Genomic DNA, 24,925 nt, shown 5'->3' on the forward strand with positions numbered 1-24,925 from the left:
GTGTACGTGAGATTCAATGTTGATTTATTTGTGTGCATCCAGAAGTCACTTAGGGAATTTTATCAATGCTTGTTTACTTGAACCAGACAAAAGTAGTCAGTAATGAAATATACTACATTGACTACACACTAGCCTAAAAGTAATGCAATTTATTCTTATCAAAACAAACGGTGTGATTGACAAATTTGTACTTGAAAAGTTAGAAAGTGTTATTAGCCGGTTTGATGCTTTTTGGACCTTTGAACTCTGTCTAGTTTTTGCACACCGCAGCATGGTCTGTTATTTTAGTCATCGCAGTAAAAATATATTTAGACATAATGCACTCCTGAGCTAAGGCCCAACTCTTGCGTCCTGTTTAGAAATGCATGTCGCAAGTTCACTGGACACTTCCAATTTTATATTCCTAAAAATAATAATGTTCGAAGAAAACAAGTTGTGGCCCAAGACTGATTATCTTGTGCTTAGGCTCATTACTGCCACCTAGTGCTAATTGATGATTCTTCTGCTTCATGGACAACGCCAGCTTCCTCTCCTTTTAAAACATTATCATGACAACAGGAGTTGATTAGTCTGCCTGTTTGCACCGTCGCTTCCTGGCAGAAAAAACAAATATAACGCATGCGTGAGAAAATCAGCCGGCTCTTGCCGGCATGCTCTGCATTTTTATTTGATTATTTTTTCGTTTTAATCAAAGAGGAAGCAGGAACTGATGTCAACGGGTCACAAACAGGATGCTGTGATTATAACACAATGAAAATGCCTGGCGGGTGTCGTGTGTGACGACTGTGTGAAGGTGTGTGTGGAGATGTATGCCCTCAATTCATATACGAACACTCGATCTATCCCCAAATGTCAGCGTACACAAAACAGAGATGTTTTTGTTATTTCCGAGGATTTACGGCACATGCGCTGCCTCCCATCTGGTGTGAGGCCTGCCCCAATCGCCCCTTCCCCTCTGGTGAGGTGACACCCCCAGTGCCAGGCCCCCTCCGCCCGGCTTTGTTTGCCCCCGAGTAGGTGGTACAGAAGCGGGTAGTAAAATATCGCTCTTAGCCCTGGAGGGTGAGGCCGCCAGTTGGGGAGTGTGCATTCATAAGTGTGTGTGTGTTATTTTATGGGTGCTTGAGAGCTGGCATATGCTGTTTTTTTTTTTTTTAAATACCCCCCCCAATCCGTCCCTTTTGCAGCATCTGTTTTCGGGGTGACGCGTGCGTGAGTGCATTACAAGAGGCGGAGTCTGGCTTTGTTTCACCGTTTCCAGCTCGAGGCAGCCCCGGTCGCCATGGAAACGGATTTAAATTTCAAGCCAATTTGAGGGGTCCGTGGAGAGAACAGAGGGTGGGACGAGAGCCAAAGGCGTTTCCAGGAATGACTTAAAGTAGTGATGCGGCAGTCAGGAAATGAGGAAGGACGGAGAGTTGGGGGCTTTGCTTTATGTCTCCCCTCTATGTCCAAAAAAAAATCTTGTGATATGACGCGCAGCTGGATTCCATATTCGCAAGCCGGGGTCGCGTTTATTCCTGGCGATCATTATAATTGATCCTCCGTAGAAAAGCGATAAACACAAAGCACATGTGAGCGAGCATGAAACACCTCGGAAATAGCTCAAGACGGTTTTTCCACAAAGTTTATTCCTCAGAAGTTTGGTCCTTATAAATATGCATTATATACAAAATAATATTATAAAACATATAAAGAGCAATGTGTCGTATTTAAATTAAACTCTAGAAATCATTTTTAAAAAAAACAATTACATTACTGGTTCTGTACTGTAGTTTTGAAGTGTGTCATAGGCAGGCAGGCGGTGGTGTGAGCGTCTCGTTCAGCTTGCATAGAAAGGCTTTCTATGCGTACGTTTTGACTGTCTGATTGAAAAGTACGTTCTTCGTTTGTCTTTTGTTTTTTTTGTAGTGCAAACAATCCAAGAAGGAGACAGGGGCACAAATTGTTCCACCCCTCACTCACCCCAACACCCCCCTTTTTTTTTTTTTTTTTTTTTAAGGCTTCTAGTGAATTCGGGCTGCATGTAACTCTCCAAATCGAAGACGTTCAGACATTCATTCCTCTCAGTGTTTGTGACGTTGGATTTTGGGTGTTGACCCTGAGTTTTTTTTTTTTGTCATCGTTGATTTTTGCATAGAAGGCGAAGGTGGCAAGACGGGTTTTCCGGGAGGGCGGGGCTAAAAAAAAAATCTCAGGCAACTTTCACTGATTGCTTGGCTGTAAGTCATCGTCGCGACGGTGATTATCACACAAGGCCAGAAAACGAGTGGATGGTAGGCGATCCACCTTCGCCTCCTTTTCAATCGTCCAGGAGATGATAAGTTAAAATGTTCCTCCACCGTGTCTTCAAGTCTTCCAAAGAGCAGCGGCTGACACATCGGGGGGGAAAAAAACAACCCCAAAGTCTCTTCTCGGTATTTGTAAACAATCCAGAATGTTCCAATTCTGCTTCGATTGTATTGCCGGGTCTCTTCTGCGTCACTCGTTTTTAAACCTGCAGAGAGCAAAGGAGAAGATGTGGTTAGCGTGACATCAAACGTCCGATTATTTTTTTATATGCTCATCAGACGAACAAAACAGGATAAAAATAAAAAAGGACAAGATGGTGTATCTTAATTGGTTCCGAAATGTGCACACAAACAAAGCACTCCTGGGACCCAACTGTCCCAATGTTGTGCTTGATCAGCAAAAAAAAAAAAAAAAATCAGTTGCTTTGTCAGAACTGCGGTTTTGCTTTTCATTTGAAGTGGTCTTGAATCAAGACCCAACGGAATACAGTTAATCCGAAATTTATGTCTTCGATCATGAAATAATAAGCGGCTAAAATGTTAACCGTGTCGAAGTGCCCTTGAGTGAGACAATGAGCCCTAATTTGCTATTTGGCGGGAGCGATGATCGGCCATGTTCAGACAAGCTCCTCATTGTCTCTTTTTTCCCCATTTTTGCCCAAAATATGCTGAGACAGCTGGAATTGATCATCTCTAAATTGCGATGAATTTTAATAAGAATGGCAACACAATATCTTGGTTGGTGGTGTGTCCAGGAAACAAAGATACGCTGTCTTCTTTCATTAATCTTCTATTTGAAAACAACAACACCATCAAAGGGATTAGCGTAAATGCTATCATGTCTTTTTTTTTTTTTTGATTTATTGGAACAAGATGACAGGAAAACAACATTGCAGGCTTTACTTGATGGAACGGAACGCTACAGTGAAATTATTATTATTTTTTTTTATGGGACCAGGCCAACAAAATTCCAAGCTTCGTCCAGCTAAGCAACAACACTCAATTGGAATTAGCACAGATGCTAGCAATGTGGTCTTATCAGAGCGAGAGATCGAAATGTCTTCTCGTGATAGAACAGGTCAAACAATCTACTCATGTGACAATTTAATCCCACCCGGAAAACAAAGACTGACTTTGCTTGGATGTTTTAAGATGTTTGCTTACCTCTGTCGCTATGACGCACTCTCTTCTCGTGTCACCTATGACGAATACCGACTGGTACATAGAGTCTCTGGACGAGGATATTGTTGATATCCTACACTCCGGCTTTTCACTGTGGACACAAATCCATCGGCTTGAGCTTGAAACTATTTGCACGAGCATTTTTCTTTGTTGCTTTTTTTAGAAACGTTGCAATTCAAAAGGCTTACCTGCAGACTCTACTCAAGGGTCTTTTGTCTTCTAAACATTTGTCATAAATAAGACTTTTGTCTTCTCGCGACGTGTCGTCTTTAAATTCCTTTGTTTTTGAGCTGTAAGGGTCCAAGTGATAGTTTTTATGGATAAAGTTCGACTTCTCCGAGTCGCAGTCCACCTCCAGGCTGACTTTCTGGTTGGTGTTTTTGAGCTGCGAAGCCGGTATGAGATTATCCCGCTGAGCGCTGGACACATTGTTCATGGTCTCCGTGTCCTCTCGTTGCCTTCGGGCCTGCCGGTGGATGTGCCTCAGCGCCAAGCCCACCATGCAAAGCAGCACCAAAAGCGCCACCAGACCCACGGCCAGAGAGACGGCTGCCCACTGGAAGCCATCTTGAGCTTCCCCGACTTGTGAAGTCACAGCGGCGAAGAACTCGCAGCTGTGTCCCGTGAAGCCAGGCGGGCACACGCAGGTCGCCGGGGTCTTACTGGCGCAGACGCCGCCATTGAGGCAAGGATGGAGAGGACAGTCATTGAGGACCTTGTCGCAGTTGCGTCCACTGTACCCCGGGGGGCACGCGCAGGTGTAGTCGTTGATCCGGTCCAGGCAGGTCCCGCCATTGACGCACGGGTTCCCGGCACACTCGTTGATGTTGATCTCGCAGTGCTGGCCCGTAAATCCCGCGCGGCAACTGCATACCCGGGTACCACCGTGGATCAGGCACTGACCACCTACAGAAAACCCACAGAAGAAAATTGTCAAAATGGTGCCTGAATGTCCCTCAAGCTCTTCTTGGTCACTCATGGAAAAACTTTGTTCTGTGTTTCAGAGTCTCCCTGCTTCTACCCAAAGTTTCTGACGGGCTGGAGGTCAAGGACCCTCATGTTCTTCCACAGCAGAATCAACAGAAATGAGGTAATCCAACAAAGATGGAAGCGTCGTTTCTAAGATGAAATGACTATTGAGTTGTGAACTCTCAACAAGTGTCGTTCTCACGAGGAGGCCTCGCTTTGCACATCTGCGTCCAATCTGCGACCACGCCGTTGTGATTGTTCTCTCTACAAAGAAACAATTCTTCCGTCTTAGTAAAACAAGAAATTTGCTGCCCCCTTAATCAACAACGACTGCCGCGGGCAGCGGTGACATTTACAAGCTGCAGCTCAAGACCGTCGACTTGTTTAGAAGCAGGACAATAGACACTGACTTCCCGGCAATTCCTGTTGTTCCGCACGCTTCCACTCATGGGGGGGGGGGGTCGTACCATTAGCGCAGGGAAGCGTGGTGCACTTGTCCACCCTCTTCTCGCAGTTGAGGCCGGTGTAGCCGCTGGGACACTCGCACATGTAGCTCCGCCCGTTGTCCTTCTCCCAGCACTTGCCACCGTGGAAGCACGGCGAATCCACGCACGTCAGGAGGCTGTGCTCGCAGTGGGAGCCCTCGAAACCCTCCGGACACGAGCACATGTAACCGCTCTCCAGATTCTTTGGAGACAACCACGACGTTAGCTTCAATTGCACGTGGAGGTACATAAAGTCACAAAAATGACTTACAGTGCATATTCCTCCGTTCCGGCAGGGGTTGCTATCACACTCCTGCATCTCCAGCTCGCAGTTGACGCCGGTGAAGCCCGGCATGCACGTGCACGTGTAGCTGCCTTGGCCCGTGTTCATGCAGGTGGCGCCGTTCACGCAGGGATGATGATGCGTGCAAAAGTTGAGATCTTCATGGAGACGAAGGAAGACGGCAATGAGAGGTGAGTGTTTATGTTTATACGAAAGAACGTTATCCCGTCTATTCTTGGTTGCGTATCATGAGTGAGAAGAAAGCCAATTTAGCTAATGCGCTTCTTCGGCTGATCCAAATGAAAAGTAGGCAACTTGAGAGTGTTCTTGAAAGTGGACCACTATGTGTTTCCTTACCTTGGTCACAGAATAGGCCTCCCCAACCCTCTTGACAGTTGCACTGCCAGGGCAGCTGGCAGGTGCCGTGCTTACACGCCGGGTATTTTTTGCACTCGTCGCAGAAGGTGCCCTGCCAGCCATCTCGACACCTGTAGGGGGAGATAATGAGCTCAGTCTCATAATTACGCTTCGCTAAATTGAATTTGTAAGATCGTGGGTTGTTTTGGTCTTAGGTTTTTAGTTTGGGAGATTTTTCAGAATGATGGTTTTTAAAAAAACAAAACTCAATTTGTTTTTTTCTCCCAAATCTTTATTGTATTTTTTTGTATTCTGTTTGTTTTTCCCATAGTTTTATTCAGTTTAAAATTCTTCCGTCTAAATTTGTTATGAAATTTGTTATGATCTGCTATGCTGAGTGAGTGGGGATGCGGGAGCGGCTTAATGATGCTGTTCGGGCATCCCAAAGGGTTTTAACCTCATTCCTGGTTGGGGTAGTGATGGATTTGTGTCGCCAAAAAGAGGGCAAAATATGATCTGGGAGGAAAAGTGGGGAATTTGCTGAGCATCGCTGAACTTTAGTTTGTTTTGCGTATAGTCGGAGCTCGAAAGTGAGTATTTAAACGGATGAAAAATCGACATCTTGCCGCTTGGATTTCGTACCTAATAAAATGACCTGCACTTTCGGTTCAATACTTACACACACTCTCCAGGTTTGGAGCAGTTGCCATTCCTCTCGCTGCAGCCTTCCAGACAGATGGCTATGGAAGAAAATAAGAATGTATACATATCAATATAATACGGCCTTTGTAGCATTTTGAAGTTGCATGGAAAATATGTAAACATTTTTTTTTTCCTCCCTACATGGGCTAACATTCGAGGTCACGCTTGACGTCTTTATAAATAACAGCGCAGAAATGTCCATGTGTCTCGCTCTGCCTCTCATTTGATCTCAACCCAGCTGCTGAGCGGTTTGTTTGCGCAGAGCGGGACTCGCGGGGCTCCGACATTATCGCGCGGCTGCCGACGGTAAGCAGCCAGTTTAGCGGGCAACAGATGCTCGCTCTCAATAGCAGACAGCTGTCACTATTGTTGTTGTGGCCGCCATATTTGCAGCTGCTGCTATCGAGCGCGCGCGCGTCGCTCGGCGCGTGGCTGGATAATAGCGGCGTGATTAACCCCGGCGCGTGTGAGGCACGCGTGCGTGGCCTCCTAGCAATGCGCGCGCGCCCCTCCTGCAACCCCCCCTCCCCTCCCCTCATGCGGATTGGGTTACTGGGCACGCGCAGGCCAGTATTGTGGTAAATAATACGGTAGTGTCAGGTAAAAGCACACCTGTAGATGCTAAATGGCTGACATTCACAAACCAGTCGGGCATGTTTGAACTCGTCGGGAGTCATTTATAGTAATACAGTGCAGTGGTTGGGTGCCTTGAAAGTTTTTCAAACGATGCGCTGATTTATTTATGTTTGAGCCAAAATAGCAAAAGTAGTGTTTCAATTCAATTCTCACATTTGAAGCAGACAAATGACGCTTAACACGAGATAGGCGTGTGAATGTAAACAAATGAATGAGCTCATTAGTTACGATAGCATTCCCAATTTATCTTTTTCTTTCCACCCCCACCCTCCTCTCATGCATATTTTCTGTAGTCAGCCATGAAAGATGAGCTTCTAATTGCAAGGCGTCAGCCCATATGGTTGGAATTTGGCGCCGCGGTTGTCCGAATAGATCGCCGCCAATTCCTCTTTGGCCACCAAATGGCGCGGATGACAGAGCCATTGTCGCGTATACGGCACATGGTAACGATTACTCTCGGGCGTCACTCTTGATGAAAAGCGGCGGACCTCTATGGAGTGAGGGTGGGCCCGGGTTTGTAGTCCAACTTTAAAATGTTGCATTTACGCATAACTGGCCTCACCTCAACTACGTTGTAATTATTTGCGTCAACAATTCCATCAAGTGCAAGGTCCGCACAACTATCCTTAAAGATGCTAATCTCTCGCTCTTGAGACTCTCCAGAACCCCAAATAACACCAGACCAACTTACGTTCTTCGCAGTATTCCCCCTTCCAGCCGGCCAGGCAGGACAACTGTCCATCCCTGGTGCAGGTGTAGTGTCCAAAGCGGTCGTCGCGGGGCGTGCATTTCTTGGAGCAACTCTCGCCGTAGTAACTTTTGTTGCAGACGAATCGGTAGGAATACTTGAGCTCCGTCTGCTCGCTGGTCTGCGTGTCCTGAGCCCAGTCGCTGCCCACGCTCAGTTGTCTTTGGATGGCGAAGAAGCTTATTAGAAAGTCCGAGTTGTTGGCATCTGGAAAGGAGTTGGAATGACTTAAAATTATGTTGGGGATGTTTCAAACACTGATTCATAACATCTGTTGAAGAGTTGACTCATATTATGGTTGACGTATATTTGTCACGGATAGAAGAATGAAATGCTCTTCGACGAGCACCATACATCATAATGATGTCAACTTTTTGTTTGGTGGTGGATTGAAAAAATTTGTGAGCCTTGTCTGGTGTTAACATTAGCCGGTACAACTGCAGAAAGGGTCATGAGTGATTGTACCCTTAAAGGTTGAACAATTTACGCCCCCCCACCCCCCTCCCCACCCGAGCGCGTATCATAAATTATTGTGCTTTCTAACGTCGCCTCGTTCCACTCCACTAATCTGCCCAGTAGCAAGCTGCATCCCTTATCACATCCTATACAGCCCAGATGAAAGATAAACTCAGGTTTTGAAATTTCCTCTTTCTCTTCCGTCGGCAAAAACATTCCCAGGCCACCCCCATCCCGGTCCCGTCTTCCAGCGGGGGCGGAACAGAAGTAAGGTGTAAAATACAGGAAGACTCAGTCAGGGCTTCTTGGCAGTCGCCGTGTATTCTCACCGAAAGCCCCGCGGCTCGTTCCCACGCCAAAAATAAACCGCAGGAAGTTCAATTGTGTTGAGCACAAGAATGAAGAAGGTGTCCACAAGTTCATAACAAAGAGGCGGAGAAGGTGTGAAAAAAATATGCAAGCAACCAATGAGGTGAGTAAATATAAGGACTAATTAATGACTTGATCTTTTGCTAAATTATTGTGGTGAAATTAAAAAAACAAAACACTTTCTGGGGTTAAGTGTGCACCTAGAGCGCCCTCCTGTGGTGAAGCTCGGACACGCAGCACTTACCTACAGGTAGATTTCCATGAGGAGCGTGCCAGGCTTCAATTATTAATGAAAATGATCCCTAGGAAGAAAAATAGACATATTATCAGTCTATAATTGACGTTCTTGTAATTTTTTTTTTTTTAAGCTGGCACACTTTTTAAATTAATGATGTCACTGCAGTATTTAGAGGAGCAGGTGAGCCCCCTAAGGGACCAAAGCACTCTAAAAACAACAGCTAGAAATTTCCCCTAAAAGTGAAAGTATACTGAAAGAGTGGCTGCTTACCGGCCACCCATAGTTGAAGGGGATCTGGATGGGACCGGGCAGCACCGAACCCAGCACCGGCGTCCGGGCGCTGCCGAAAATGCATTCTCCTGGCGAGACCACCACCTGGTAGTTTTTCAGGCACACCCGGAAGTAAGTTCTGCAGCTTGGCTTGCACGGCAGCCCGTTGGCCAGCAGGCCCCTGTGGTTCTTAAAGTCGTGAAGGTGCAGCTCAAAAACGCCTGAGGCAAACACCTACAAAAGACACATAGATTTTTATGCTAACTGCTCCCAAAAATAAATCAAACAGTGAATCCTGTGGTTCATTATTTTGGGGGTCGGGGGGTGGTCCTCCTTCATACCTGTGTCATGGTGCTGAAGGCAAGGGCGAAGGTGACCCAAGCTGCCATCCTTCCGCAGCTAAAGTGACACCTACAGTGCAATCCCAATTCCAAAGAAGCAATTGAATAAAAGTAGAAGAAAAGGGGAGCGAGGGGGTTGTAATCCTTCAAAATGCCCGCTCTTAGTTCCTCTCCTCCAGAAAACGTTATCCAAATGTAACGGGAGCAATATCCAAGAAGCGCGGTGACCCCCCTCCTCCTCCTCCTGTCGCCCCTCCTCACATGGCACCGTACTCCACAAAGGTGCGCGTCAGCCAGCGGCGTGCGCGCGGGCCCCCTCTTACGTGCGTGCGTGCGTGCGTGTTTCGGTGGGATGCAAAAAAAGTTGTGCGTCCACGGAGCGTCCACACAGCCCGCCGCGCGTCACTCTGGTTCGCCTTCAATGGGAGCGCACGGCGCGCGTCCTCCCTCATTTATAGACTTGCGCGCGGCGGCTCATTACATAAACTGCCAATCGTGGACGCCGCGCTCCACGCCCATTCGCCCACCACACTCCTCCTCCGCCGCCGCCTCCCCCTCCTTCCCCTCGCAACCCGACAACAAAATATCCAGATTTAATGCGTGCACGCGCGCGCGCAGCGCCATTACGAGCAAGCATGCAGCAACATCTGTTAACTTATTTTTGGCGCACACTTGCGCGTTATGGGCAAAGACAATGAATGGATGATGACAGAGGAAACTCTTCGTTGTTAGAAGCTTAATTAGTCCAAATATTTAGTCACCTCTTTGCTTCTATATTTTAATAATTGTTACATCATTTAATTATTCATTCATCTTTATTTATTATATATATAAAATGTATAAATACTCAATAAATATATTCAATAAATATAAATATATTCATTCACAATATATATATCAATAAATATATTCAATAAATATAAATATGTTCATTCATAATATATATATATATATTAAAATATAAAATGAATGAATGCATATATTTATATTTATTGAATATATTTATTGAATTTAGTACCACTCACTGCGTTTTGGATTCAAAAACAGTATCTACAAGCCTTTAGGGTTAGTTTGCATTCATAATATTAAATAAGGGGTGATCTCATTTACAATTGTCCCTTACACTCATTCATAATCATCTCCCCCCCCCCCCCCCCCCTCCTCTGATGGGTGTCGCGTGGGCACCTTGATGTGCGTCCACACTTGACACAGTTTAGCGGCAGCGTGCCTCCTTTTCCCCCCCCCTCCTTTCCCCCCCTCCCTTCTCCTCCTCTCCTCTCGACTCACCATTGTTGAGGCGCGTGTCCCTGCTCTCGCCCTCATACGGGTGCGCGGTGTGCGGGCACATCACTATTCAGCTGTATGCAAATGAACTCGCTCGGCGATGTCATTTTCAAGCATGAAATGTGTACAGGTACCGCCTTCTTCTCGATTGTGGAAGACGAATATTAATGATGACATATTCCTTTCCAAGGTCGTCGTAGGGGCGCAAAAAGCAACATTAAGTTATGCGTGCTGGCCTGTTGTTTTTCCAAGGTAGCCGCCCGCCGCCCCAGAGTGAAAACGGAGAGCGTTTATTGTGTTTATACTAGCAGCGGCGGCGGCGGCAAACTTGCACGCTTATTGACACACCTGTTGTGTCCCCAATGAGTCTCCGCCGCACAATGGCTTATGCGTGCGTGCACCTCAGGCTCTGCTCATTCTAAATATATATATACTTATACACAAAACGCCATCAGCTGCAAATTCTCTCGCGTGTTGACTTTGAAAAGAAATTCATCATCGCCACCCAACGAGTTCTACCATCGTCTGGTAGAACCCAGCTGTGATTCGTCGGCCGTAATGGGATATAGCCTTATCTGCAATTTTTTAATTTTTATTATAGCCGCGACTCCCATCTACCTGCTGTAAAAGGGTCATAAAAGGTGCGACGGGATGGTTTTAGTAGCTGTGGCCGAGCTGATAACACTCTTTGCTTGGAGGGAAAGTGAGTGACGTGTGAGCCATGTGTTCTCTTTTGCTCTTTATTTGACTGTCATCGTCTACGATGGCTATCGAACATCGCACATTGTACATTAGATTGAGTTTTACAAGAAAAATGCAGCTGCTGAGTGCAGGCCCAATCCAAAGAACAAAAAATAAATAAATCACCTGATACAGTTCCACTCCAGTCCTGTAGGTGGCGATAATTTCTATTTAATAGTGTGACCACATTTGTCCCTAATTCAATGGACTAAAATGGAATTGGGTCTTTTTGTTGCTATGTTGGTAAATTCAAGCACTGCAACCTTATTATTTAATGATTATAGAGGAATTTTTTTTTTTTTTTGCATAGCCAACAAGTTTCATCATTTTAAGTCACCAAAGTGTTTAGAGTTTTAGAAGGACAACAAATAAAGTGGACCGACGGGGGGGGGGGGAGACGAGTCGCTGTCATCGGATGCTTTCTGCGTTCTTATTTATAACATGCCTCGCTTAAACGCATCGTATTGTTACGCGAAACCGGAGCCGCGCACGGACCAGCTGCTGCCGTGCGCCTCTCGGCCGTGCTATTCTCACTCGCGAGAGCGCGGGATGGGGACCGTGCCTAGATTAAGATGTCTCTACTTTCTGGGGTGGTGGGGCACGGCGGGCGAGCAGGTTTAGGGTTCACGCGCCGGCCTCGCCGTTTGATGCGCGGCCTTGACGGCGTGTTTGCGGGTCAGTGCGGCATCGGGCCTTCGTGCTCGGCAAAGAACTTGCCAGCGGTGATTCCGCTCTTCATCCTTATCCGCGTTGTCGCCATTTTGCAAATTTTGCCGCCATGGCAACGGACTGTAAACCGGGCCCATCGGCACGCGAGATGATTGTTGCCGCAATGTCGGGAATGTATTGAATGTCGGCGCAGCCTTGACACTTAAGCGGCTCATTCGGATTCACTTATGGAAGACCAATGTAACAGAATACACGGATCACTTAAGTGAAGTTCAATCCGAGCGTTTTTCCCTCCCTTGTGGTTTTCGGATGTCAGCTCTGTGGAATTGTACGTGTCTGTCAGGACAGGATGCGGGGGGGAAAAAAAAAATGTTAAAGACGCATGGCGGAAATTGAACAGGACGTCGGTCATTTTGATTTGACGCTGCTATTTTGGGCAAATTCCAGGGCTCGTATTTTGGCAAAAATTGCCCTAATGGATCCCAGTTGATTCCTAACCGCTGTATACTTGCTTGGTCTCAACAAGGAAAAAAAAATAATCCAAATTTAACAACACAAGGCTTTACAATACGTCATATTTATCGGCTCTGGCTAAGTGGCCACCTGCTGCATTGACGTCTTGTTTGCCGTCCCCTCTCTTGTGTTCGGGAGCAGGCCTCCGTATCGTAAAAGCGGTAATGATGGCGCTTTAAGCGACGAGGTCAATATGCTGCCGCAGATTGGCCGTGACGTCAGCGTTCCGAGCCAAATTGGGGGGGGGGATTTATGAGCTGCAGGCTCGCTCGCTCTTTGGCTCTTGCAAGCTCCCGACAGGAAGTTGGCTTGATGAAAGAAAGTCAGGATGAGCCGGCTCAGGTTTGTCTCCGCAGTTCAGGAGGATTCAGAAGTAAAACAAAACGACCTGCAGATGTGTATTGCGAAGGTCCTGAAAGGTTTATGGCCCCCGAAAGGAGAACAATGCAAAACGCTTCTACTAAGTAGTCAAAGGAGATAGCGGTACTCTCATTCCAGCTTTGGTCTTTTTGTCCCGCTTCATGTTCTGTTTTGGAACTTTGCTTTCTCCTTTTGCACTTTTTCCACTGTTTACTCCAAACACGTCACGGCAAGTCTTCGTACGTCAACGCGCTCACCCAGCGCTCGGCCAAGGTGGCGAGGAGAGAGGCCCACACGTGGCTGCAACATGCAAATCCCGTTTTTTTTTTTTTTTTTTTGCCAGCGAGAGTAAAGTAGTGGTCCCAAATCCTCTCTGGCACAATGAGATTAGTGTCAGTCGCTGGCGTTAATCCCGACCGTCTCCCAGCAGCGGCGCCATTAGCCGAGTATAAAACACGGCAGGGACGCCGGAGGGGCGAGGTTCACGGCGACTTAGCCTAATAGTGGATTAATCACACGAGGAGCCCGCGTCTTTTTCTGCATAATACGCCAAAGCCAAACAAACGTACGTACAATAGCATCAGACGCTAAACGCCTGGGCGGCTACCCAAACGCCGCTTTTAATCATGTCCAATTTGACCTAAAAATGGCCTTAACCAATGACATGGGTGGCACCAACTCGCCTTGAACCCGCTGCACTTTCCAGCAGCAATTGCTGGATTGCGTTTGCATCACTGGGCCGAACCAAACCCAGAGGAAAGGCATTTCCCCGACAGTTTCACACCTCAGTCGTTGGATTTGAACCGTGCCCCTGCACATTGCGCCCCCGTGGCACTCCGGTTGGCAGCCAGCGCGCTCCTCTGGCTGGCTCGTCCTCTCACCGTCCCCTCCCTTCCCCTCCGACGTTGGTACGATCCAAAAATCCTGGCCGTTTGTTTGCTTGGGAAAGGAGAATATCCTCTGAGGTCAAGTCAAACAGGATGCGCTCGAGTCAGGTCCTTCGCTCCGATTGGCTCTTTGTACTAACACTCTCGGCGGGGCCGGCGGACGCAGCGCGCGCACACACCGAACACGATTGTGCGCGTGGACGCACGAGCGTCTGCGATACCATGCGTCATGACTGCAATCAATTATTTGGTTAGGGGGGGATTTTTTTTTTTATTATTAAATGATCAGCACTAATTGTGACAGGACACATGAGATCAAGATTCGAGAAGATTGTTTTTTAATTATTACACTTCAGTTCACCGCTAGCACGTCGGTTAGCAACTGACCTCCGAGTAGAACTCACCGAAGTGTTGCTGGAGAAACAATATTCTCGCCGCTAGTCCGGAGCCAAGAACACAGCGTCCCCTGAAGGCAAAATAGTGGTCACATGTCACACAGTGCGCTAACTCGCTGATCACATGCGATGATTTGATTAGCCGCGACCGCTTGGATATTACGCTATGGATTCTGTTGTGACTTTAGCAGCCGTGACACAGTGACATCATTCAGCTTTATCAAAAGGCTGGATGACCACAAAGAGCCCTCAAATGATAGGGTGAATGAGGTCAAAGGTCAGAGGAAATGAGCCTAAACCTCCTTCTTGTCCGTAATGCCTCCCCACTTGGGTGCAGATATGCAAAATTTCTACCCATATGAGGAAATGTCATGAATTTAAAAATGAAGTTGCAACTGCTGACCGTGTTGTGACGCAAGACAATAGGGCCGCCTGGCCCACGTCACGTCGTCAATGGCGTAACAACAACAACAACAACAACAAAAGGGAGGCGAGCGGCCATATTTGTGTGTTTATCTGTCGAGATGGTCCAGAGGTATTTTGGGATGGCTGCTGTTTTTTCCTCCGTAAATTCCAGGTTCCGGCTGTTTTTCCTTCTCCTTGTTCCCTAGCCTGTGAATGCACGGCCGCTTCCTCTCCCTGCTTCCTATTCTGAGCCTCTGATTGCGTGGAGGAGGAGGAGGCGGCGCGGGGCTGCTAAACAAGATAGCGTATGTGATTAGTGTGTGTGTGTGTGTATGTGTGTGTGGAAATGTTGCAATTTGTACGTTTCCCCCCTTTTCCGAGGAAAGAGAAGCTTGTGTGTTGGAGCGTCTCTGGTGTCGGGCGTGGAGGATGTAACCATTAAGGAGATCATAGTGTCAACTGTTCCCCAAGTGCTGCCCCCCCCCATCCAGCTGCTGATGGGAGGTGTGTGCGTGTTGACTTTTTTCGCCTCTCGACACAGAATTGTATGAATCGACAAAATTGCACAGCCAGCCGCTACAAAAAAATATAGCTAAGCTAATTGTCTTGCTAAAACGTTTGAAACAGTCCACATCTTGAATGCCGTGTCAATATTATGACTCAACTATATCACAATATAAAATGGCCCAAACACACAAATGGCGCAATTGTGTAGTGTTGACACAACATCAGTCAAATGCGTTTGTTGAGTTGTAAACCTTAAACACAGGCGCTGGAAGAAGTGTAACGTGAGCGTATATACATTTGGCCCAAAGTTTGTGTATTTTGCGTCGAATCCAAAGCAGAAACATTTCCAGTCGCTCCGACCTTGGCCCCTTCGATTGCCGCACGTTTAACTTAAAACAATTTGGACGGATCTGGCCGCTGGAAAACATGGCAGCGTTTCTGGTCCTCATCTGCGTTCGTTTCTTCTTTCTTCCCCCGTCACAGATGACCGCTATTAAATACATCGTTCGCTTGTTAACACTGGCCGGGCATAGTTGACATAGCTTAGCCAAAAAAACGTCCGCCTACTTTGTGCTTTTAGTGTGTTTGATGCCTTTAGCTTATGTGGCTAAAGTGTCGTGTGTGTTTGTGTGTGTGTCCTTTAGGCGTGTAGGTGACTGCTGAGTGTTGATATAAAAACAGCAACACACTTTGCGAGCCCGCTACTCTGTTGACGGCACAACAAGGCTCCTTAACCTCGCGCCGGCCATTTTTATTTTTCAAAACGAATGATGCATCAGCATCGCTCGAGTCTCGTATCAGTGTGCGGATGATGACAAATGCCTCTTTGCGAGAGACTATATATCCCGTTATCGGCGCTCCCGATCGGTCTGGAATTCCCGAGCGGTCTTATCGATGTTTACAAGTGATACGTTCGAGAGCCCTCTCCGTGTTTGTGTGCGTGTACGCCAGAGCGACCGCATCGCAAATAAATACACGGAGGTTTTTTCAGGGATAGGAGGAATTTGTCTTTTCCGGGCCTCGTACATCAATATGGCAGATGTTTCCTAGAGGACGGACCGCGAAGCTCTTTTTCAGACACAATCGCAAACTACCTTAATTGCTGTTTGTTTTGTCTCCCTCCCCAACCTCCCCCTCCTCCTCACCCGTCTTCCCTACTTTTCTCTTTGTCAAACATCTGAGGCGCATTTTCAAGAACAAAAAGGAACTCGGATTTGCTCCCCCCCTCCCGTCTCCTCAGCTTTTATCCATCCACCATTTGATCTCCACTCTCATCCCCAATCTCAAACGAGGCTCTGAATAGCAAGGCGCTATTCTCATGGCTGCTTTGGCTATTGGCCGCTGATAGGATATCAAGCACACCTAAGTGTTTCCTTTTCCTTCCCCTCGCGCTGTTTTCTTTTCTCGTTCTCACCGGCTCGAAATTCTCTATCAGGGCCTTCGCACATGCTCCATGTCACGTCCTGTCAATGGGGCAGACCGATCCACCCCTCGGCCATTATTTGGAGTGTCTATTCTTTTTGTGTCACCATCTTTAATAGTCCCCAACTTGCCCATCCGGTCCGGGGTCGAAAAAAATGACCTCACGCCGAAGTGACTCAACATTTGTCACAAAGCGATACGCCGTGGCTCGGATTCGTGAGCTGGCCCTGCGCTTTTGGCCGGCCGTGGCAGCGGTGATTCATGACTTTGAGCTGAGTGTGGGAGGGGAAGTGGGGTGGAAAAGGTTGAGGAAGAGAGGCAGGAAGTTGGTGTGTGTGTGTGTGGGGTGAAGCTGGTCCATCAACAAGGCCTGATAATGGCAATGCACAGGAAACCTCTGAGAAGAATTTTCCACGATGCCGCACTGGAGCAGTGGCATGGGGTAAATTGATGCACCCCCCCCACACCCCAAAACCTACAATTCCTTAATCTCTCACGGACAGGGTCAGCCCCCCACCCCATCCCAAATCCCACTCCGTGCTTTACATCGATATTACGGGCAAGTATGGCTGCACCTGCTCCGGCCAGGCACCCTGCCAAGTCCCATCCTCCGCCCCGCTGCCATCAGATGTCTGGCAGACATTATATGGCGATGAACGTACCTTCCATAAGGAGGGAACGTGTCGTGCACATCCTCCATGTTTGTCAAACTGGGAGGAGGCCTTGTTTTCCTTTCGCGCTTCCCCTTTTGGTTCCACTGTTGTTTCCCAGGGACCCCCCCCCCCCCATAAGACTCCTCCATTTAATATCGATCTGATAGGGAGCTTGATGCTTTCTTTCTTCCTTTCACCATTCGCAATACCAGTTGTCATTTCTCTTTGTCAATTCAGCTACATTCAAAATCTGGCCCTTTTTTTTCCCCCCCCAGCACGTCCTGTTGAGCACCCCTCCTCCTCCCAGCAAAAAATAAAATGCACACAAACATGCTCTCACCCCCCCCCCTCCCCTTCTCTGTCACAGCTCCTTATCTTCAACGTCCAGGCTGCCGTGTTTGTCTACGTGTTCGTGACAGTATGCGTGTGCATGTGTGTGGAATAGGTGTGAAGTACAGTCACCGAGGTTGCCTTTCAAGTTCCAATCCCCACCACCCTCCCCCTCGCTGCGTGCGACGGGGGTTAGTCGTCCGAGTCGTACGACGTGAAGGTTGAAACGAGGTAAAGCTCAGCTCAGGACTCAGCAGGTGAATTAAAAAAAAAATCTAAAAGATTCCACCCATGGTAACACAAATCTTTTCCCATTGGCTGTGTTCCTTCAATCGTGTTCTTGTTATTTTCTTTGCTGTCGTGGAAACTGCTAAAATGCATCTTTAGTGAAATATAACACGACTTGCTAACACCTTTAAACGATTTAGAAAAATCTCAAATCAGAGCCGGGTTGCGTTTGAGGCGGTGAGATGCTTCGCAGATGCTTTCCGGCAGAATCGCCGGCCCGTTTGCAGGGAGTCCAGCTGGTTGTCGATGGAATTTTTAGGCCGTCCCGAGACGTTTCAGATCAACAGTGTTTGTCACACGTTGTGCGTTTATGTCTTGATGTACACAAGCGTCGTGTTGTTTGCGTGTCTCGCTAGTGAAAAAAAAAATCCCTCCGTGCCGGTTTCGGGGTTAGAGTTTATGCCTCGTCGGCGTTATCTGTCACCTCGCGCCGTTCCAGATTGTTTGTCGGCATTTCTCGTCCGGATTATTATGGGATGCAGCTTGCTGCTGAGCCACTTCCCGTGTATCGGCCTCATCCTGGCCCCCGGGATCATCGCCGAGATCACAAGGTTGTTTACGTTGCGGGAACCAAGGTGAGCTAAATTTAACGTCGTCGACGATAGCGTGTGGCGTTTCGGTTCCAAAATTCCCAAATTTGCAACCGACTAAAATTACGACTTTGTTCTTGCGGTGAGTTTTTATGTAAGGACGTATAAAAGGGTCGGTGAGCACCGAGCGGGGGGGATAACGTTACTTCGGGAGGAGGCTATTAAAAACGCTCTAATAGCTCGCCTTTGTTGTGAAGGAATTATGACCTGCAGCCCTCCCGCAGTTGGATGAGGCTGGAGACGGGAATGTTTTAATGCGTATAGAGAGTATCGGATGTTTGGAACGTTTTCCGGTACTAAAAAAAAATGGTTTGAGAATATGTTGTTTAGTTAACTGGACTGCCCACAAGCGCTAGAATATCAAAAACTAAAAGGTAAGCAGAGCTGCAATGTTTAGCTAGCACATACTCGAATGGGGAATATTTTTCGCATTAGCAATGACCGCCGGCCACGCCCCTTCGCCGCCACCCAACCAATCAGTATGACTGTGGGTCGCCACGGCAACAAATGAGCCCAGAGGCACCTCTCGTTCACGTATATCGCTCCCTCCCCGCCAAAGCCTGGGAGCGGAATTCTGGGAACATTTTTCCATGTGAAACGGCGAGGGTCAGCGCTGGGGTGTGACGCCACGGCATTGTTCCCGCTGCGAGGAGAGGAACCGTGCACCGTGAGGGCAATTCCTGTCCGCCTCGAAAAAACAGCCACTTTCTCACACCGCTTTCCTTCCTCCACCAGACAGCTCAAAACAATCCCAGAGTGTTTGTTGGGTACGAGGTGAGCCGGCCGGCCTATACTCGAGTTGGCGCGAGAATGGCGGGACAGCACAAAAATTTCATTTCGGCTGATTTGGCTATTTGCAATTTAGAAAAAAAAAAAATCAGGGGAAAAAGGTTGCATGCATAGTGATTGCAAAATTACCAGTCATTTGTTATTTATTGGTGTTGTTTTATTAAGAATAATGTCTTTAATCAGAAATTTAAACATAATCATGGCTCCTTTTTCACAATTTGACGCCAAGGAGAGATGAAATGTGATGCTTGGCTCGCCTTTGATACATAAACAGTTCCGCCCGCATTAAAAAAAATCAAATTGCTCCTTAAGGAAAACTTCAATGAACCTTGATGAAATAGGCTTTTATGGTTATGGAGTTGATTTGTTGTTGTAATTATTTATTTATTTATTTATTAAATTCCATTTTAGCACAGATTGACCCGTGAGCGTCAACAGCGCCGCATTCGCCCAAACTTATTCTTGTCTATTTTCTTAATTGAGCGTTTGTCATCGCCCCTTTCTTCACGTAAAAAAAAAAAAAAGTGACACTACACAGATGCTCTATTCATATGCATTTAGCCGCACAACAAAAGTAAGCTTTCCTGTCCAAAAGAGGAAACGAGATAGGAAGGATGAGCCCTCCAAATCCCTCTCGTACGTAAAAGTGGGGGACGTTCCTATTTTCGTGCTTTCCTTTTAAAACTTAAAAGCTTTTGTTGAGTGCTTCTGTCCAATATGGAAGCTGGACGCACGAAGGAGGAGGCGACCAAACACTCTTGACAGTTTCCTGCAGCCGTGCATGCGTGCGTGCGCTGTCCTCCGTCCTCCTTGGCCCCGTACGAAAGGCCGCTACCCCCGAAAACAACCCCCCCCCTCCCCGTCTGAGGATGCGCGTGCTTGCGTGGGCTGGATGTCTGGGAAAGCCTCTCACACAGCTGAGCCGAATATAGTGTGTGTGTGTGTGTGTGTGTGTGTGTGTGTTGCGGAGGAAGCACCTGCCCCGTGCGACCGTCAGCCGTGTTGCGTTTTATCTGACCCCTCTCACATCAGGTGGCTTCCCGTCTTGCGTCACACGCCGCCGCCATTGGCCGAGCCAATCCCCGCCTCTTTCCTCAGCGCTCCGGGCCTCGCTCGCTCGCCTCCCCTTCTCACTCCTTAATTCAAGTTTCAAACAAAAGTAGCATGACAAGAACTTTTATGACAATTCTCAACCGCGCCGGTCGTCACGTCCTTCCTCCACCTCGTAGATTCGACTTCCATCTGTCATCACCTGGTAAACAGGAAGTGTCCTTCTCTCCGCTTTCCATACGTCCCAACCCGCTGTCCGTCTTGTATAGCACAGCAAGGAAACCTTTAAAGTTGAACAACATCTTCGTTATTTTTTAAATGACCCCTCACCCCCTCCCCTCATGGGAAATCATCTTAATACAGTAAACCCCCATTTATCATGAGGGATGTTCCAAACTCCGTCAAGGTGGGATCGCATCCGTCGAAGTCACCTCGGACGTTCTCACAAACAAATCCGGCTTTTTTTTTTTTTTTTTTTGCGTGTCCAGCCTTCCAGCTTGCGTCGGGTTTTGAACTCGTGTTTATTTACCAGCGGGGCGCCTTTTTCCTTGATCCCTTCAAAGGAGGCCCACTGTATTCTGTGATCCCAGCAGCTGCTGAGTCCTTAAGAGTGCACTAGATGAGTGCGGCGAGAAGCAGACATCCCCCCCCCCCCGGCAGACGCAATTATTTGCACGTGTGTTTTCCATCGCCTAATGATGTCATCCCTTATTGATCAACATGATGCGATTGGGCTCTTGTTTTGGGAATAGAGTATGACGAGGTGAGGATGAGAGAATTTATTTGAAAATCTCTCGCGAGCTTGATACCGTGGTACCTTGATAATGGATTGTTTTGATTATTATTTTTTTTTATTAAAGTATCGGGTACTCGTGGAAGCGACTTAATGCTTGTACCTCAGATGGAGCAGATGGGAGAAAGACATTTTTTTTTTTTTTTATATGCCGTCCTTGTTAGGACAAGGACAAACTCCCCTTTTATCCACTTTGCAATCTATTAAAAAAAACATGTCACGTTTTGACAATAACAGTTGTCCGCCCTGCTAAATTATACAGACCGTTATTCTTGACAAATGGGCCCATCGGACGGCGGCGGGGCCTAAGTGCATTTATGAGTGGCAGTAATAACACACCTTAATACAATATGGCTTAAAAGGAGGGATTTGATTACTTTGGCGTGTGACACGGGCTGACCTCCACGACGCCCTCGGGCGATTGCTGTTGTGCAGATTGAGAAAAGACTAAAAAGAAAAATAGTGCTCAAATCAACCAGTTTTGAGACTCCTCGCTTCATGCTAATACCTAAATAGCATCCGCTGGATGTCGCGGCGTTACAGCACTTTAAAAAAACGGACATTTGAACACCAAAAGTGCAGCAACACTTGTAGACCAGCAATGTTTTTATTGGTTGTCTGCCATTCGCTCAACGTGAGACACAAATATTGTCTGAGGTACAAGCACGAAGCCGGAAAGACCGGTTAAAAGTCACCTGTTGTCGGCTAGCTTTGTCGTCGTGGTTACACTCACAACAATACCGACTGTAGCACTTTGTTGAGCCTCGCTAGACGTCCTCCTCCTCTTATGATTTGTTTGCACTTTTATCGTATGGCAACAACATACCCCTAAAGGGCCTCTTCATTAGGTACACCTGTATCCATCTTGACTTGTTTTGTTTATGTTGTTATGCAGGTGTTCCTAATATTCTGGCCCGGTCGTGCTTGACTTCCCTCGTTTTGTATTTTTTTTACTGGCAGGTGTTTATGGCGAACCCCCCCCGCCCCCCCCCTCCCCCCCCCCCACTACATTGTGATGTGGAAAAGAAAACATAATAATGGCCTTAATAGACTCCAGGGTAATTTCGGTGCAGTTTCCTTCCGTCATGGGGGCCATGGTTTGCCGCCATTTGTTTGCTAAATGGCTTGTGCCCTTAATGGACTGCGAGAGTGAACTCTTGAGATCCTCAAACAGCTTAGAAAAAAAAAAGAGGGATCATTTCGAGCACAGTTGCAGTGATGATAATTGCCTTTCTCCGCGGCTTTGGGTTTGGAGATGGTGTGCATTTAATCGGACCCTTCAGCTTATAAATCGAGTTGATTCCGAGGGTCTGTCCTGTTTGTATTTTTCTCATCGGGGCGAGGGGAGGGGGCTTCGGTTCCCAGGGTTATTTTCTCCCTGAGGCACAAGTGTGACATTGGCCAGAGTTTGATCTGGTGGGAGGAAGGCAGCTCCTCCATCATATAGTACATATAACACATGGCCTCACACAACATCACAGCAGGCGAGGTTTGCCGATCAATTAGCTCGAATTCTACATGTGACGCTTGCTCAGAAAATATATGACATTCTTTTCTTGCCGTCATTCCCGAGATGTCAGCTCGGACACGGCGAAGAACGAGGCATTTTACGCAAATCGTGAATGTCTCTGCTTTCATTTAAAATGAAACGTGGACGTGTAGTTTTGATTGACATTTTTCAACGTGCATCTGGTTGTCCCGCATGTAGGATCTTGTCGCGGGTGTTTATCGCCGGTGCCATCTGGAGTGTGTTTTGCCGCGTGCTTGGAGTTAACTCAAGCAACGCCTTGCACGCTCGAATGAGACGGCAAAACATTTTGTTTACGTTAGCGCCGAGCTAGCCGCTCGCCATGGCTTTCCGTCCCTTCCGCTAATATTAAGCATCGATAATGGCCCCAGTCCTGAAGTCTCCGACGACCCTCAACTCCCTCCGACTCCGAAATGTGAAGGAGGTTTTCCCCGACATTCCAGTGGCTGGAAGAATGACAGCTCGCCTGGTGATTGTCTCAATTTAGGTTTTTGAGCGGAGAAGAAAAACACGCACACACAAACATGTACATCACAGGCCAAAGAGCAATCAGGGAGTAACTACCAGCGTCCAAAATTCTCATGAGATGACTCTAGAAAGATGGGCTGGAATAACACACATTTTTTGGCATAAAGAAGCATTATGAATTTTAATATGTAGTGCAGGGGCTGAATGCTAGCTTAGCGTCGTGGGCTAGCTACCAACTGGGTCGCTCGACTATTTGACATCGGCGTCTCTTCCGCCGGTCCTCGTCAACGGCACAGGCGGTCGTTTTGGGTAACTGGCGTGTTTACCGAGAACAGTCCAAATAGTTTACATGTCGCCTTATCAAAATATCACACGCACGTTTTGCACTCGCTAGCTGCCGGCCGCGTTCTCCTGCGCGCATTGTTGGCCTTATCTGCCTGACGACGTGACCCCCCCCCCCCCCCCCCCCCCCCCCCCCCCCCCCCGACCTCCGGGGACCAACGGACCACAACACAATGAATTAAAAATAAGAGTAGAAACTTTTGTGATGACTAAAAGCTGACATTTTGTATATACTACATGTGTGTTGTACACTAACATCTGAGCAGTGAGTAGAAAAGCTGCAGCTTGTTGTCAGTGACCACAAAATGGTTTGACCCCCAGTTATTTTTCTCCAAAACATCGCTTCAGGGGTCTCCTAGAAAGCCGAGGTGTGTAAATTCAACAAGCACTTTGAGCCAAGGCAATTTTCAATTTTGTTTTCCTCATAGGAAATTGCAGTCGGGGTCACAAACCGCACTTGATGGTTTAGTTGGTTGACTATAAAAAAAAAAAGCCCGTCATGGCTTCTTGCAGCTGTCATTTTTTTTTTTTACACGCTTTTCCCAGGTGAATTTAGTGAGCTCACCGATGCCTCTTTTCTGGGCCGGAAATACTATTCTTTTATTTCAAGTGGCTCGCCTTCTGTTGAAGCCATTAGTGGGGGAGGGGGGGGGGTAGTGGGCACAATGGGGTGGCCGCACATGCAGACAATAATGACGGAGTGGACTTGCATGGACCTTTCCCAGCACCCTTGAAGTGCTTGGCATTGTAAAAAAAAAAAAAACACACATGGAAATCTCTGTACGATGTCCAGGTGCTTTTTAAATATCGTTTGATCCTGCAGACTCGAGGAATTACGCGCCTTTGTGGGTCAATATTCCTCCTCGTAAGAAATTATTCTTAATGCCTGCTTCTCGCTCCCCGAGGGCCTTTTAAACCCAACTTGACTTTTCTTTTTCCTTGCACACCCCACAGTGATATTTAGAAGTGGGTACCTGACCCAAAGGAGGAGGTGAAACGTGACGCGCCGACTTGGCACCACGACACGCTGAGCCAGCAGAAACGTCTGACATTTATCTTAAAACAACAGTATGCTTCACAATCGGTCTGAAAAACGTACAGAAAGGCATCTTGCTGGTTCCCACGGCTCAAAGTGTTGATTGGCGGCACCAAAGAGAATTTTTTTATCACTGTGAAGTGGCGCTCAATGCGGCTCACTATTTGGCAAGCGGGTGGTCGCTAACCAGTAGCAGTTGAACAAAGTGTGGCCAAATACTTATTCTGTACCCTCCAAACCTCTCACTAAAATTATAATTTTTTTTGCATAAATTTTATACAGCAACCAGTTAATTCAACAAGAAGGAAAAACGTAGTCTTTTTATTTCTTGTTATTTTTTGCTCTACTTCGCTTTGACATATTGAGCACACCGGTGGTTTTAAATATTGGAATTATATTGCTATACGTCCCAAATGTGTGTTCTCCCAGGAAAGGCCACAACTAAAAGATAAAAATTGCACATGGCATTTATTAGCGTTTCACTTTGGACGACTCTCCACGGATGTTGATAATGTCGTGCCGTTTTCCTCCCTCGACTTAGCGAATGT

At 47.2% G+C, this 24,925-nt stretch overlaps 2 protein-coding genes across 5 annotated transcripts in view; one reads left to right on the top strand and one right to left on the bottom strand.

The window, feature by feature from the left end:
• The window catches only part of otofa (otoferlin a), a 127,755-nt gene that overhangs the window by 2,883 nt on the left and 99,947 nt on the right, over nucleotides 1-24,925 (top strand). For all 4 annotated transcript variants that reach the window (XM_088362072.1, XM_088362075.1, XM_088362073.1 and 1 more), the window contains exons 3-4: nucleotides 4,478-4,563; nucleotides 5,224-5,401. The gene's annotated coding sequence lies outside the window, so the exon portion shown is untranslated. The remainder of the gene's footprint in view (nucleotides 1-4,477; nucleotides 4,564-5,223; nucleotides 5,402-24,925) is intronic.
• Nucleotides 1,610-9,762, bottom strand: dll4 (delta-like 4 (Drosophila)). Its single transcript, XM_088362090.1, has 11 exons — nucleotides 9,328-9,762; nucleotides 8,987-9,220; nucleotides 8,723-8,780; nucleotides 7,597-7,860; nucleotides 6,247-6,307; nucleotides 5,568-5,698; nucleotides 5,199-5,368; nucleotides 4,910-5,129; nucleotides 3,662-4,379; nucleotides 3,456-3,564; nucleotides 1,610-2,497 (listed from the first exon to the last, which is right to left on the bottom strand). The coding sequence occupies exons 1-11, from the start codon at nucleotides 9,373-9,375 to the stop codon at nucleotides 2,492-2,494; spliced, it is 2,019 nt and encodes a 672-aa protein (XP_088218216.1). The 5' UTR covers nucleotides 9,376-9,762; the 3' UTR covers nucleotides 1,610-2,491.

This window comes from Syngnathus floridae, chromosome 19 (genome assembly GCF_059516105.1).
Source record: "Syngnathus floridae isolate MCC-2025c chromosome 19, RoL_Sflo_1.0, whole genome shotgun sequence".
NCBI lineage: Eukaryota > Metazoa > Chordata > Actinopteri > Syngnathiformes > Syngnathidae > Syngnathus > Syngnathus floridae.

Bases quoted from the DNA above. Each gene is read 5' to 3' on its own strand.
- dll4 (XM_088362090.1), bottom strand. From the start codon at position 9,375: ATGGCAGCTTGGGTCACCTTCGCCCTTGCCTTCAGCACCATGACACAG. The intron at 9,221-9,327 runs GTATGAAGGAGG...TGTCTTTTGTAG, and splicing joins CCTTCAGCACCATGACACAG to GTGTTTGCCTCAGGCGTTTT. The intron at 5,130-5,198 runs GTAAGTCATTTT...TTGTCTCCAAAG, and splicing joins GGAACGGAGGAATATGCACT to AATCTGGAGAGCGGTTACAT.